General features: G+C 43.5%; 1 protein-coding gene and 1 non-coding gene across 2 annotated transcripts in view; one reads left to right on the plus strand and one right to left on the minus strand.

Moving 5' to 3' along the window:
- The window catches only part of LOC118322734 (nucleosome-remodeling factor subunit BPTF-like), a 25,449-nt gene extending 15,551 nt beyond the window's left edge, over window positions 1-9,898 (minus strand). Inside the window, exons 1-9 of the mRNA XM_035654499.1 lie at window positions 9,134-9,898; window positions 7,350-8,169; window positions 5,912-6,132; window positions 4,307-4,486; window positions 3,847-4,029; window positions 1,969-2,181; window positions 1,732-1,817; window positions 1,106-1,458; window positions 346-477 (exon numbers count right to left, since the gene is read on the minus strand). Coding sequence (XP_035510392.1) covers window positions 346-477; window positions 1,106-1,458; window positions 1,732-1,817; window positions 1,969-2,181; window positions 3,847-4,029; window positions 4,307-4,486; window positions 5,912-6,132; window positions 7,350-8,169; window positions 9,134-9,650 — 2,705 coding nt within the window. The 5' untranslated portion in view covers window positions 9,651-9,898. The remainder of the gene's footprint in view (window positions 1-345; window positions 478-1,105; window positions 1,459-1,731; window positions 1,818-1,968; window positions 2,182-3,846; window positions 4,030-4,306; window positions 4,487-5,911; window positions 6,133-7,349; window positions 8,170-9,133) is intronic.
- A 789-nt stretch (window positions 9,899-10,687) lies between these two features.
- trnas-aga lies at window positions 10,688-10,769 on the plus strand. Its single transcript has one exon. It is a non-coding gene; the product is annotated as a tRNA-Ser (tRNA).
- The last annotated feature ends 5,666 nt before the right edge of the window (window positions 10,770-16,435 follow it).

Below are 16,435 nucleotides of genomic sequence, written 5' to 3' on the forward strand. Positions count from 1 at the left end.
AGAGTGAGAGAGAGAGTATGTGTATAGAAAAGAGCACTGAAGGGAAAAGCAGGTGAGCAGATGTGAGTTCAGCAGTGAATAAAGTAAATAACAAAACATCTTTTAGAAAAAGGGCCACTATTGTTATTTTTTGTAATGTTTAAATGTTGTTAATAAAAGGAGTGTATGTTGAAGTACGTGGGATTTATGATTTTGTTTTAGGTTTTTCAAAGTGGTATCAAATTGGTAAAGAAAATTAAGAAATGTCAATGGTATTGGTATCGACTACTACATTTCTGGTATCGTGACATGCCTACTGTAGCCACCAGTTCATGCAGTTCATTCAAGCATCTAGTTTTCCTTTACCTGGTGTGTCCGAGGGAATCTTTCCATACAGGCAGCATGACCACTGGTTTGATGGCACACTCCAGTATGGCCAGGGCCAAAGCAAATTCCCTGGCCTTGCTGCACATCTGTACTGCTTTGTTCCAGTTGGTCCTACAAAAAACAGATAACAGCATAACTGCTATTTTTTCCATAGAGCTTCATCATATTTCAAACTCTCATACCAGTAAAAATGGATCATGATATTCTGCAAGAACCAATTAATTTTCTTGCCAAGAGCTAGTTGAGAAGACGGATACCACTCATGTTTGTACTGTAAATATGGTGCTACAGCCTGGAACTGGTTAGTTTAGCACCAAGACTGTAAACAGGGGAGGAGGAGCTATCCTGGCTCTTTCCAAGAACTAGTTTTTGTACAGATTAAAAAAATAAGATGCTAAGATAAGTGAGCTTCTGAGGTGGTGGTAGGCAGAATTTATTACGTTTGGACAGAGTCAGGCTTCTCATCTAACTCGCGGCAAGAAATTGGCTGACCATATTTCCTAAAAGTCTGAACTTCCTGTTAGATCAGTGCAAGCATCACCCACTAAATACCACACTGGGACCATAACTTTGACAGAAATTTGGCTGCACCTCATGGGAAATTAGGCTATAAACTAAGCAACTAAGAAGTATGTATCTTTCCCTGCTTACCAGCTCAAAGGGTGCTGTTGTGTAGCAGCCTGTGAAACAACAGTGAATTTCCCAAAAGGGCTTCACATTAACCTGATCTGAGATGTACCTGTGTGATGCCCAGTTAGGATGCATAAACGGTCCAGGGACATTGGTCTCCAACTGGATGATGGTGAGACGCAGGGTGGAGACAGTCAGGCTCCGTGAACCGTAGATAGAGCCATTCCACTTGAACTCAGACGCGGTGGTCAGGCTGAACTTGTGGGAGAGGTGGCGTCTCTTGTCGTGGTCCTCGCGATGCTGATGCTTGTTCAGAGCCAGGACATTGGTGCTGTACTGGTTATGGTAGACTCTGTATTTACCCTCCTGACCCAGTTTGAACAAGTTGTTCAAATTCACGTTCAGGTCCCTTTTTAAGAAGCTGAGACGCAAGGCTTCACCATCAGAGCGCACGGGAGATGACTGAAACATGAGAGGGAACATTACATTCAAACTAAACACTACACATAACAATAAAAGTGTGCCGATACAAAACTTTTTTTTCATTTCAACAACTAGTGCAGTGTTTATGCTAACTTAAAGAGTTAAATGAAATACAGGATCCTAGATGCTATGGACACACTTTAGTAAGTACTCAACATTTGTTGTCAGTCCTAGCTTATTTCATTTTTAAACAAACAAACAGAAAATTTTTGTACATGCAGCTTAAAAAACAAAACAAAAGACAAGTCTCACCTCTTTGCTGCCTCTAGGCGTTTGGTTATTGGATTCACGTCCACCTGCACTCCCTCCATCAGTCTTGAACCTTTCATTATACTCATCTGTCATTCAGAAAGCACATGACACTATCAGTGCAGCAACAAACTCAGCATTGATTCAAACAGACACCGAGACAAATGAAAACGACTGAACTGATTCCAAAGTTAGTGTGGGTGTGTACTTTCTGTGCTGACGAGCCTCGCTCATGTTTACCTGTCCCATCCTGGCTGGTGAAAGAGGACTGAGAGGACCGATCAGCCAGGTCAGGCTGATCTGGTTTCCTGACGGTCCCACATCCAGAAACCTGGCTGCTATCACTACTCGCCTCTGGTTGAGAAGACTGCTGCTGTGGCCGATCTTGGGTTTGTGCCTGCGTCTCGTCAGGGTGCTTGTCTTCACTGCGAGACTCTGCTTTTGTGTCCTCATCTGAAAAAATAAGCGTAAGCGTAAAAAAAAAGCAACTGAATAATATTAATAACAAGCTATGTGCTTTAGGCAAATATGGCAGCTGTGTAAACACAAACAACTACAACAATATTGACATAAATTCTAATTTTGCAATTAGGAAATTCTCAACATAGCTCGGCCATCCCTTGTTCAATGTAACACCAGGTCTCGGGACTTGAAATTTGCATATGACAACAAACTTGATCAGTCCAGCTAGGCCTATAAAACCAAACCCAATCTCGGGCAGGGAAAGCTACTAAAACAAGCTGTGCACTTGCTGCAAAGCCAAATTAAGACACCAGCCCCGCTTTTGAGTTGTTAGGGGAGAGAGTCCTGAATATATAAGCAGCTCTTTGTTGACGAGGTAGCAGGTGGGGCTTCCAGGCAGAGAGCCTTTTGTCTGAGCAACAGGAACCCACCCAAATGCCCATAAATTGGAATGAGAATAAGGAGCCGGTTGTGACAGACGTGGCGTGCTAGCGGCTGCCAGGGACGCCGTCTACCACAGTACCAAAAGCGTGCTTTTTAAGACTCAGGAAACAACATATAACACAAGACAAGAAACAAATGCACCAAAAAATAAATGGAACATTTAGCGACCATGGCAGATGCTGAATACCACAGCTTCCGTTTCATGTTTAGAGATGGTCAAGACGAAATGAATGGCAGAAAATGGCCTGCAACAGCTTAAGGTCTCTCATGAGCAATTAAATGAGAGGAGAAAATATTTTTCCACCATCTAATTAGATGTTTACTGAAGATAATGATGAAATGCTGTGAAAAGGAGATCTGAAAAGGATCAGGCTAATTATGGTCACTCCAGTGTTGCATTGTTGTTGAGTGGTGAGAGCTACAATGTTTTGCTTGAGCTGCTCAAATAAAGGATGACTTAGTGATGGAATTAGAAATTCAGCTCAGGAAACATAATTGTCAGCTGGGAAATATGTAATGTAACATGGTCAGAGAGGCACAGTATCCCGTTTGAAGCCATTTAAACAGAAAGCAAAAACACAAGTGCTCCATTAAACAGCAACCAGCCAACACAATAAGCAGAATCTGCCTGAACAAAAGCAAACTGAGACCAACAGTGCATACAGTATTTGTGACTAGCATAGCAAAGCACATGATGCTAAACTCCCATGGGAACAGTGAAACATTGGTCTGTCAGACAGAGCGATTGGAGTGATTTCTAAAGCCTTGCAGACGTGGCAGAGGTCTAAGAAAAGAAAAACCTTCAAATCACCTCCATATTATTCCAGGTTTGCCAGGAATGGTTGTACATTATGTTAATTATAATATAGCAACAAACAAAAAAAACCTGGAACGTGTCTTCAAGTCCAATTAGCAAAAACTGGATTTAGTTTTCAGTCTCTTAAACAAATGGAGACTTGACTATAACATTACAAATGTATAGAGACAGAAGCAAATCAGCATAGTCACCCCATCGCACCCAACAAGGCAAGTGGGCAGAGTGAAAAAAGGCAGGGTATGGTTAGCAGCAACCAGCAGAGACAAGCAGACAGATGAAGATGGATGTGCAGCCCAGCAGCAGGGTATGAAGTGAAAGGGGGATCTGAATGGCAAAAGATGCTGCGGATAGCTGGACACTGGAGTGAACACGAGTCAGTCTCGTTCTCCGAGTACCTGGCCTTTCCTGCTTTGCCAAAGGAGGGCACTCCCCACTCTCCTGGCTCCTAGAGTGAGCAGGCTGTGCTTCCTTGTTCGGGTCGAGGGACTCCGCTTTCGGCGTGGCAGCGTCCTGCATGGCCGAGCTGGGGTTAAGATCTGACGTGCAGGTCTCCTCTATAGCAGGGGCAACCGTGGCTGCTGTGGTGTGACATACATCCACAGGGCAAACAGCACCAGCGGAGTCATAATATTATTTATCAGCAAGTCAAGAAGAGGTAAAGGTTTTGATACTGCTACAGAAACATCATCACAGTTCCACCATCCAATATTAGAGCAACTGCACTTTGCACATGTGGGAAAACAACACCTGTTGTTACCAGTACTACTGGGTCTGCTGTTGAGGAGTTACTTTAATAGAAAAAGTGTGTAAGAGAGGTTTAGAGCAAAGAATACTGTATATAAAGTTCACTTTTACCTTGTGAACTAGCATCTTCCTTGGGCTCAGTGTCTTTGTGCTCTCTGTCGTTGAGCTGTGAGGTGAGCTCGTCCTCTGTTGTCTTAACAGGGCTCGTTTCTGCTTCCTGCTTTGCGTCCCCTACTTGCCTCTTTGCTTCCCGTGCCTCTCGCCTGATCTTTAAACGCTCCATGACCACATCTACAGCAAAAATATATTCAATTTTTAAAATAGAAAGGCAGCGATTACATATCAATGCATCAGCATGATGGATTTTAAATGGCAACACTGAAATGTTATGATACTGTAAAGCAAAATAACGTTCTTCATTCCTCATTTTTCCATATGAGGATCACTTCCTCCAATTAAAAACACGGGACAGCAACTAACAATTGTTTTCACTGTTTTTTAATCTGCCTATTATTTTCAGGATTAATTGTTAATCCATGTCTATAAAATGTAAAATAAAAAGTAATAAAAGAGCCCAAGGTGTTTTATCTGAGAATCAGACCAGACCCCAAAGATGTTCAGTTTACTATGACATATCATCAAAACTACTATCACTTGTGTCAGCTCCACAAAGGAATTTGAAAGAAGCATCTTAACCAGGCAACTGGAGCACAGCCTATCCTACGATGAACTGCTCCAGGTAACCTTTAACTGGATAATCTGACAAGTGATATATCAAACATAATAACATAGTAGTAATTTGTGTACATAGACGCTAGCATATCTAGAGGCTATAACTCAGTCAACCCAGCAATAAAGGCTCTTCCCATTCACACAGCTCCAAGACAGGGCAGCAGTTTCTTTCCTCAGACAGCCAAAATCTCTAGAGGGCTCCGTTTTATAACTACAGTGTTCAGCAGGACAGAAACAGTTGTGTCTCAACCAGCTTAAAAGGAAGAAAAGCAAGGTGCAGGGAAGGCCACACTGTGCTGCTGCAGCGGCAGTGGGCTTTTAACGGATGAAATATACCAGCAACACCCATAAATCACTTATGATGGGACAAAAAACCCACTGCAATGGCTTTACAAAAACCTCTTTTCTTCCATTTCAGGCTGCACAATAACTATTCAAACCTCTAGTTTTTGACATACTGCCAAAGGAACATCCCCAATAAAAGAGAGCACACCACTGTCTCTCTCAACCGAAATAAGGCTGTTTAAGTGACACACATAGGAAACTATTCTATATGTCAGCCTGTCAAACTGAAACGGAAACTGCTGGCATAAAAACCAAAGGTCTTCTAACCACTCTGTCTCCTTGGAGGGAGGTAGAGGGGGAACAACAGTTGCTTGTAGAAAGCGTGGAACAGAAAGAAAAGGCAGCATCTAACATTTCTGAGCCAACTGTCAACACAGCCGAGCCCTGCAGCCTGAGGGGAGGAACTATGTTATCTGGAGCAGAGAGATAGACTGTTTCTGAATGTAAAACTGCAAACGAACACGTACGTTCACTGCTCAGCTTGAGTCACACATTAGTTGTCAGATGAATGATTTCCTTGTTACCTTTAACTGCTGCTCACATGAATATCCTACTCACAAATACCAGAACAAGATTACACTACTACATGCTTCGAATGTGTTTCTATTCTGGGGAGTGAAGACGATATCAAACCCGTACCGTTGACGGCAGTGAGGTAGGCTTTACTGTTTCCTCGGGCTTTGTTGGTAAGGTCCTCTGTGATGTCCATGTGGGCTTGCACTTCTACCTTCATCTCCTCCAGGGTGGCATAGAGGTCCATTTCCCAATACTCCTTATCCAGGCACTCCATGAGCTCCTCCAGCTGGGCCTTGGTGCTACAGTACCAGATCTTTTTCTTCTCATGTTCCCCATCTTCCTCGCTGGGGGATAGAACAGAACAGAACAGTTTTTAAACGTATTTAACGTGCAAGGTGTCGTTACAGTACAATGTTCACTGTATCAAACAGGGCCTCACACAACACTGATTCACTGATTCATTTGTTTATATTACCTGGTTGAATAATCTCACTGGTGGGTAAATACCTCATACATTTTTGTGAGTTTGAACTATTAAGAAATGTTATCCTCTATTGTTTGAGTTGGATTAAGTAAATTGTGCACTCTGTTGAGATACGTGTATAAACAGTAGGGAGAACCCTGTGCAAGCTAGCTGAAGAAAAAGCTATTTTCTCCACACTAGAATTCAAATGCAATCACAAGTTGATTCATACTGAATGATACCAGACATTTGTAAAGGAAGATAATGAGGTTGAGATAATACTGAGTGTCAAGGGCAGGTTGAACTGTGACTCCGGCAGACTGCTCATCTACTCATTAATATTCTGTTGGTGCAGTTCAGCTCAGCTCAAGCATCAAGTCTCTTTTTTCTCTACAAAATCAAAATCATTAAAAGGCTCTGTCAGATCCTGCCTGACAGAGGGGCGAGTTCAGCCTCTTATTTGTAAAGACTGTGTTTAAACAGAACTCGTATTCGGGGTGGGGGAGGAGGAGGCGGCGATCAGGAAAGACATTACTGCCAGTAAAGAAGAAAGGGCTTGGAGTGTATGTCTCTTTTATAACCTCCAGTCAAAGAGATGATTTTATTCATGGAAGCATGTTGCTCTCTATGCGCCAAGTGACTTTCCTGGTAACTTTCAGTTTCACTCTCCAGCTGTTTCACATTTTAGCTTGGGACAGCACACACACACATAAGCTGAGCACCTCAGATCTTTACACAGTGTCCCGCAGTGTATTGAGGTGAACAGCTAATATTAATTATGAATCATACCATACCTTGTAAGCTATGTTTATACAAGCAGACTTAGACCACCTGTAGGGTAATGACAAACGGATACCAAACTCCACAAGCCAAAAGGTACAAAAATATGTGCAAGATAATCAGCAATGTTCATTGCATTTGTCTTCCAGTGTTCTGTAATATGTCAAACAAACCTCTTCACACATTTAAAATACAAACCTCAACACTTCATGGTGCTACGTCTTATGTAATCTGTAATCTGTATTAGGACGTAAAGCTGTCGGCACAGAAGGAAAGGTAATTCTAATGAACAGAAAGGCTTTGAAGGTCCTAACTTACACAATAATCCTTCTGTTTAGGAACCAGTATTTCCTCTGGTGGCGGTCATATCCAATGGGCTCCTGGCGGATGTATGGCCTGTTCTTCTGTGCCTCCGTCACACAGTCTGTGACACCAGGCACCTTGTGTGCCACACAAATCTCGCACTGCCACTCGTCCTCTGGAACCTCCTGCAGCGGTGGTTTCACGCACTCCAGGTGGTAGACCGCTGAGCAGGTCTCACAGCACAGCAGGTCCCCCAGGCGGTGACACACGCGGCAGTGGTCGTCATACTGCATGATGCCGTCAGACATCAGCTCCTCCCGGGCGATGTTGGTGGTGAGAAACTGGTCCACCAAAAACTGTAACACCTTGATCTTACTCTCAAGTGGACCGTAGGGATACTCATCCGCCTCCTGATATGGAAGGACATGATGGTACTCCCGGTCGCTCTCACAGTACGCCCGCAACACCTCAGGCCACGTCATGCCGTCAATAAAGTACAAGGTGGAGTTGACGCTGTCCTTCAGGTCAGCGGGGCCAAAGGTAGTGTTGGAGGAGTCCTCCTCGCGCAGGATGGCCTTCAGGAGGGAAATATGGGTCTCGGCTATTAAAGTGCACTGCTCCTGGCCTACCAGTGCTGCACAGAAGTCCTCGAAGCGGAAGGGGGAGAGACGCAGCACTGTGCTGAAGTTCCGTACCACCTCGTAGATGGAGGTGGCATTGAGCAGCTCCTCACTGGGCACCAGAAGGTCCTCAGAGGAGTCAGGAAGCACAAGAGGAGGAATCTCCTTCTCCTCGAGAATGGGGGTGCGAGGTCGGGGCCGTACTTTCTTCTTCCCTGTAGGATACACAAATGATATTAGTAAAGCATAATTACAGCTCTTTGATCCACAGGCTAAAGCAGAGGAAAACACTTCAAAAACTTAAAACTGTTTTATGGTTGTATGAAAGGACTGAGAGTCAAAAACACTGATGTTTCATTCTATCATTATCACCCAGGTCTTCTATAGGACTGTGCAGTAATAACCATCTTTCTATAACAAGACCTCCAGCACTGAGCCGGCTCAACACACACTAGGGCTTCATCATACTAACGTTACATCCAGGAAAACATTTGCTTATAATAACTCGTATTGCTCGTATAATAACATAAAAGTTATTCCGGCCACACACTTTAACCCTTCTTTCTCGGTGTTAAACCGTGAAAGAAATGAGCTGTCCTTTTGGAGGGACTAACTGTGAGGAGGACTAAGTTGAAAACTGACAAACATAGAAAATGACAGGCATGCTAGCCGAGCTAAGTTAGTTAGCTCTCTACTTTATCTTCAATGCGCTTCAACCTCAAACTTTCATGACTTCTTCACACAAAGAGCAGTCGGTGTTGAGGGTTGCTATAGATACGTGAAGTTGCCGTTAGCTCAGCAACACAGACTTGACAGTTGGCAGCATGCGCTAACGGCTGCTAACGTTAGCAGGCTAGCAGCCGTTAGCCGAGTTGGATAATATCTGGAGTTCATCCGCGGCTGTGTCTGAAATGTGTGTGACTTGTTATATCAAAGGCGAGCTTCAAGAGGCGTAGACACACGGCGAGGGCAGCAATGTGAGCCAGTGACACCGCCGCCGACTGAATCCACCTGCAGTAGCATTAATGACTGCGGCCTGTGTTCATACAGTGTGCATTCTCCATTTTGAACAATAACCTTACTGCTTCCTGCGCCGATTAAAACAATAAGCAGCTGCATTCAGGGACCTATCTTCCAACCCGTACACTCTACCACTGCTCCCTCATGCTGCTTATTTACCCGGAGTGCTGGCGTGTGTGCTCTGACTCCGAAAGCTACTCTCTGTACAGTAGCTGGCATCATCCTCCTCCTCCTCCTCCTCGTCCAGCACATCATCTTCAAGGCAATCGGAGTCCTCCTTGAGGCCCTCATCCTCCTCGGACTGGGGTTCCTCCTCAATGAACTCGTCCTCCTCGGACCTCAGACTGACTGCATCGTCCTCCTCCTCGCTCTCGTGGTCGTCGTACACCACTGTTTTGGACGCAGCCGTCCTCCTTCCTCCTCCTCGACCTCCTCTGCCTCCTCTTCCACCGCCGCCACCTCTCCCTCGTCCCCTGCCCCGCGTTGACGTGACGGATCCCGCTTTCCTCTTTCTGGACGACTTCGGGGTCTCCCTTGTGGGGCTCTCTGCGTCCTCATCCCCGCTGTCCCTCAACCGGGGCTTCAGATTCCGCCTCGGTCTCAAGCCCCGGGCCGCAGCCGGGGACGGCTCCTCTGGTTGTAGCGGTTTGGGCGGCCTGCCCCTCTTCCCTCTCATGATACGCGACAGATATTATTTTACTATCCCAGTTTTAGCGTTTATTTAGCCTACACGAACGCGAGCGAAAACGACACCCCTGCAAAGCTGGACCTGAGGGGATTCAGACGGTGCAGCAAACCCCGAGAAGCCCCCGTGTCTTTCCGGGCGTGAAAGCTCAAAATGTTAGCCCGGCGTCCCGTTTGGGTTCGCCTAGAGCCGCCATTTTTCTTTTTCTGTGCCTCTCTGGCTGAACAAACAGCAGCCTCTCACTGAGGAGTCACGTGGTGGCACTGCTTCCAGCTCAGTGGCAACAATAACCGAAGTGACTATTACTCCCAGTTAGTTTCACATTTTTAGTCACACTTTTATTCTTACTTATTGAAGTAGGTGTGCGGTTTCAGTGTTAAAGAGCATTGTGCCGGTTGCAGCTTCCTGCAGAGAGACGAGAAAACACCAGTGCGGTTAATGCATTTACAAGATAAAACATTGAGGCTGTCTTCCATTGCACATGGTAAGATTAGCCGCAAATAGTCCAATGTGTGAAAGGTTATTGTCAAAACTAATACAATATTTATACACATTATTAATTTAGATGTTTATATTCTTGATGCATTCACTTGTAACGTGGTCTAAAGTCTTACTAGCAAACCCTTTATACTGCTGAGTTAAACTAGAACTAGGGATGCATCATATTTGATCAGTTTGTCATATGTTTTGCATGTAAAATATAAGTCCAGCTGTCAGATACAGTGAAGTAATAGCGCAATGACATTACAAAATAATAAAATCTGACACATGGAAACACTCACAGTGTGTGTGGTCATATGAATCTAGACAGACTGATTGTTAGATGGTTAATCTGCTTTCTACATAAATGAATTAGCAACAGTATATATATATGATAATGGTGTAATACTCCTTTATATAACTGTGTGTAAACTGAGGTTAGTTCTAGTTTCCTCCCTCAATGTTGCTGCCAGTACATTTTACACACAGGTAATGATGATAATATTAATATAACTATGAATGATGTCACTATGAGTATATGGTCGTAAGTTGTCGTGGCCGAGTGGTTAAGGCGATGGACTAGAAATCCATTGGGGTCTCCCCGCGCAGGTTCGAATCCTGCCGACAACGGTACACTTTTTCTTTTTCCTTCTCAGATAGTAACGCTACCTTTGAACCATAGTATTGAACGTATGATGTCAGGATATCCTCACATTCACAGGAAGGGTGATATTTGCGGGACAAATGTCGTGTTCTCGGTAACAAAGCAGCACTGGCAGTGGCTGAAGCTCAGCTCAGTGACTGGAAGTTACCGCTGTGATGGTTTTAAGTAATCAAACAGCGCCCCCTACTGCATAGCTGCAGAGCCTCGCTAGGGGTTTCACTTGGCTAGATTGTGACTACAAATCCAAAACTCATAGATTTTAACCCATTAGTGCAGACTATGCTTTCCGTAGAGGAAACTTTTTTTGTGTTTGAAACATTGACAGTATATATACAGTTTGAAAGGCCAAACTGTATGTACCTTTATACACACTGGTTCCATTAATTCAACAAGAAGTAATATACTTTATAATGCACTTTTGTAAAATCATCTTTATTGTCTGTATCCTCCTTGTTGTTGCAAAATAAGCTGTACATAATTTTAAGAAATATCTTTATTGAGAACTGAAGTCCTTTCTCTCAGAGGATGGAGCCTCCAAATGATAACATTATTCATCTCACCCCCCCATATAAACCAGAACATGTGGCCACCAGTAAACTACAATGTATTGTTTCTCAGTATATAGGGATCTGTGATTAATATCATTGAAAGTTACAGAAAGTTGATGCTACAAATCTTGCCTACTCCAGGTAGTGTGGAGATCAGCCAGTAGGTGGCAGTAATATACCATAAATGACTGAACAGAGAGTTCAGCAGTCTCAGTGTACAAAGTCATCTTAAACAGACTTGGATTGAAATATTTCAACATTTATCTGCAGCTATGTGAGAGTGACATTCTTTAAGAGGATAAGCTCTCCTTCCACCTGTCGCCTCTCAGCGCTGCCTTTACTTTTAAAGAACAGTGTGCTATGTTTGCTGTTTGTGAGGCAACAACAGTAACAAGCTGACAGGGGTACAAAGAATCCAGTGTTTGCAATACGCGGGCTATTTGCATGAAGAGCAGCTGAACAAGTTGAACTCTTCTGCTTCAATGTCATGTCAGAATATGATGGATAATTGTGGATGCTCGGGAAAGGTTGGGGAGAGGAGTGGAAAACCTTTGCGTGCCAGATAAATGCTTGCGCTCTTACAGTTAAAACCAGTGATCTGATAACTCTATCACATCTCGGACACCTACACAGGGACACAGATTGTTTCCATGAGTTCATAATTACAATTATTACATGAGGGAGTGAGGGTTAAACTTAATCTCAGCGGCAGACTGCGGCCCACTCAGGTGACATCATTAACAACAGTAAACACGGGCTGAGGGACGCAGGGTGATAAATGAATATTAAATATAATAAATAAAGTATAACTCCAAATAGCCCACAGCCATTGACATTATGAGACAACGGCCCTCAGACATGTCCCCCCACATACGCCCACAAACTGAGTACAAATGTGTCTTTTTGTGGTCCTTTTGGTGTCCCTCTGTGGATATTTTACCTCTTTGTAGTGGTTTGATTGACATCACTGGGCCTGTACCCAGTTGGCCTGTTCAGTAAACCATCCATCATACTAACAAGCCAGCTACCTATTACCTTCTGACTCTGGTAAAGGGGGACCAGGGGTGGCCAATCAGGTTCCAGGGGTGGCCTGGTGCCACCCCCTAGCCATCCCTCTGGCCCCGGAAGCAGTCATTGATCTTTGTTATTTTTGTCCTCAGTTGAAGATAACGTCCCATGATATACAGTAAACAACAAGGTCTTTGTTTTTATTTCCATGCCTACATACAACTGCAAATGCAGTTTCCCAAATCAGGGTTCATGTCTCACACCCACCGAATCCAGACATCTGACTTTATTTACCTCAAATAGCATCTATTCCTGAACAACCCTGTCAGTGCATGCGTGTGTCCAGACTGAACTGAAAATACTATACTAATGATGCTGGGGCACAAACCGGTCACTAGTTCACACACTGATAATAATCTTCTGAACTCTGCACGAAATGTCCTCCTCACTTGCAAATCCTCAAATCATCTTAAAATGTCCACACGCAGGGGAGAGCAGCAGGCTTTTAATGCCGCCGCTGCTGTTGGCGACTGCTATAGCAGCACCATATGGCAAACAGCCTAGTCAAGCTTGAGAGGTAACCCCCCGGGGCAGAGTCAGGACTTACAGTTTAGAAAAGCCTCCCACAATCATCATTTTATTTAGTTCTATATACGTAGTGTACACTGGAAATCTCTCTTATTAATTCTATTTGAATAACTGCTAGTGCCACCGGTGGTCAGCGGAGACACACACAGTGCAAACGCCTCTCTGGGTTACACTACTGGTGAATGTCATGAAGATGAATAGAGGCACTGGAGCAGCCTGATGTCTTTCATAACTGGAGTACATTCCAGATGAGAGGGCTAGAAAGGGGACAGCAACACTGATGTAACAGTGCCTGCTTAAGGCAGTTGTGACAAAAATGAAGGCAGAGGGGAGGCAGATTGAAGAGAAGAGCCAAAGTGGCACTGAGTGCTAAAAGTCCAAATGTGGAGCAGACAGTGCACCAGACCGTGGCTAACGTGATGTTAAAGATCTCACTTGGCTGCAGCAGAGTGCTGCATGCAGAGCTCCCCGGGCCTCCCTTCAAGAAACGAAATCATCAGCTTCCTCTTCACTGCTTCTTCAGATCAACTGACACATGCACATCATTCGCACCTCGAGAGAAAGAGAGACACTTTGGGCGTGTTTCATAACGAAATGTGGCCTGTTGAGTTGGCGTTACACTAAAGTCACAGACTGACTCAGTCACTGCTCTGCTGTCTGAAGGAGTTCCCTTTCGGGTCGTTGGAGATGCTAATTCTGTAGTCTGCAGATGCCGTGTGCATTTTCAGAATATAGATTATGTACAATGATGATTTAAGACAGCGGCAGCATTATTAGACTGTGTTTGGATCAGTAAGACCATCTAAGGTTAGGATGTCAAGCATGACTTATCTCCTATCCGTTTCTGACCGACTGTTTCAGTGAGGAATAAAACATTATGTCATTATGCACAGCTGAAAGCATGGATTTATTTGAAAAGCTGTTCTCTCTTTGTGTTCATTAGCTCTCTCTGGAAAACCCTGGTTTACCTGAGGAGCCCACAAACACCGAACCAGCATCCACTGATGAAAAACAATCTGTGTTTTCAACTGCGTTAACAGGCAACAGCTAGCCCGATAGGCATTGCGATGGATTACTCATCGCAAGCAAGCTCCAAGTTTGCAAGCTGATTATCATATTGCACAGACATTTATAGAAACCACCGGCTGCTCAGAAGGTGGGAAGATGCATTCATGAATCTAAAACTTTGACTAAAGGTCAGCAGTATTGTTGAAGCTAGACATTTGAAAAAAAAAAAAAAAAAAAAAAAAAAAAAAATTTTCCCCCCAAAAAAAAAAAATTTTCCTGCAATAAAACGCAACCTTGCCCTCACCCAGGGGTCTCGCTGCTATGAGCACACTTTATATACACATACATATTGTGCAATAGACAAAAGTGAGTCAGTTCACTTACAGCATGGCGCCTATCTGTTCTAATTATATTATTATTTTTATATGTCACAAACATTTTAACGGGTTTGTCAGAAAAGTCAAACAGGAAATAAACACAATGAGGCTCACCAGAAATGAAGGAAAGTTCAGTGTGTTATTATCCTTAATAAAGGTCCAGTGTGGAACATTTAGGAGAATCTACTGGCAGAAATGGAATATTCAGAACCATGTTTTCATTAGTGTAGAATCGAAAATAAATATAAAAGAAAAGTAGTTTTTGTTGCCTTAGAAAGAGCTTTAGAGTTTCTACAGTAGCCCAGAACAGACAAAAACACTAGCTCGGGATAGGGCGGTTGGCGTTTTTTTGCGGCCACCGTGAGATAGGGTGAAGTGAGGGAGTAGCAATCTGTAACTACACTGGAAGTTGCCGTTAAATCTTACACACTGGTCCTTTAACTACCACCTGTGGCCACAGCGGTAGAGCAAAAGTTACAGCGTCCCCCTTTAACTCCACTCCACCTGTAGAGTCCCTTTACATACTAATGATCACCTCCTCAACCCTCGGCGTGAAGGCGATTGTTCCTTTAAATGTTAAACCTTAAATACACACACACTCAGAAAACAGTAGTTTGTACAGGTCGGCACACGTACAACCTTTCTGACGACTGACTCTTCTGAAATACACAGCACAAAAAAGGATATTCTCATTTTTTAATAATTGCATTTTATTAATTGAAAAAACAAAAAAACAAATGCAAATAAAAAAAAGAGCAAAAACAAAAACAGTATCATTAGGTAAGACAAGGCGAGAGACACTTAAATAAGAAGAGTTCCATGTTGGTGAGGATAAAGGTGAAGGCGGGTTGATGTAGGAGGGGAGGTGGGAGGGGGAGGGGGGGGCAGTCGTTGGATGGGACAGGTTGGAATATGTACACTGTTTGTCACTGCAGGACTGGCAGGCCCCGTAAAGGGAGGGGGCTCAAAGTAGCAGGTCGGAGACACTGAAACACCAGAGAGAAAGGCACTATCCAGAGAGAACAAGAACACAAACCAAAAAAAACACACAAGTAAACAAGTAAACAAACACACACACACACACACACGGGACCAGACCAGAAATCAAAATGTTTGACAAAAAAAAGTGCTTGACCACACGCCACGTTGGACAAAAGGGAAGAGAGAAAAAAAAAGGAAAAGAAAACACTTTTACATCATTTACGCTGATCTCTCAACTTTTAGCATAAAAGACAATCTCTCAGTTTTCTGAACTGTTAATCTGTGCCAGCTGCAGATCTGCACTGGTGATTACACAATGTGATTATCCAAACTCCGCCTCTCTGCTACGTGCAGGTATAACAAAGAGGAGAGCGTCTGCCGATGCATGCATGTCATGAGTGTTTGTGAATGTGCATGCTAACTACCTGTACATGTCCTCATACATCACTCGCTTTATAAATGAATATTGACAACATTACTATTTCAGCATGTCTTTTAAAATCCCTTGCATGGTTTGTGTAGTTCAGTTCTCCGACCTTGCTTCCCTCATGTTAATGTCTATGGACTCAGTCAGCTACATTCACTGCCCAAGTAAAATGGCTGCAATAAATACATTGGCTTTGAAAAAGGTGGCTGACCTTTATACAGGGCTTTGTAATACAACAGCTCTTGCAGCATTCATGGCTCTACTTGCTGGTCAACATTAGCTTCCTGACAGGATTAGGTTCTTCTCAAAGAACTAACTTTACTTTCCGTGCGTTATAGACAAGAGAATCCTCTTCGAATGGAATTTATGACCCCTTAAATATCATGCTGTTATCTGAGAGCCCTCAGATAGATTCAGGAAAAACAAAACAAAAACAAACCTTGACTGACAATTCAGCACATTCTAGAGCTACCAGGTCTTATCCAGACTAACAAAAGATTGAACATAATTTACAAATGGAAAAAAATACAATTTGTGATGAGAGGTAAAACAGACAAAACACATACAAATATATAATATATATTCTTAAAAAATGGATTCTCTCTATAGTTGATTTATTTATACAGCCAATGGCTGATGTACAATGCTCACGTGCCAATGATCTCAGACATGGAAACTTGCTGTACTGTAGATTG

The sequence above is a fragment of the Morone saxatilis genome, unplaced genomic scaffold (genome assembly GCF_004916995.1).
Source record: "Morone saxatilis isolate NCDOM2014 unplaced genomic scaffold, NCSU_SB_2.0 Contig14, whole genome shotgun sequence".
NCBI classification, from domain to species: Eukaryota; Metazoa; Chordata; class Actinopteri; family Moronidae; genus Morone; species Morone saxatilis.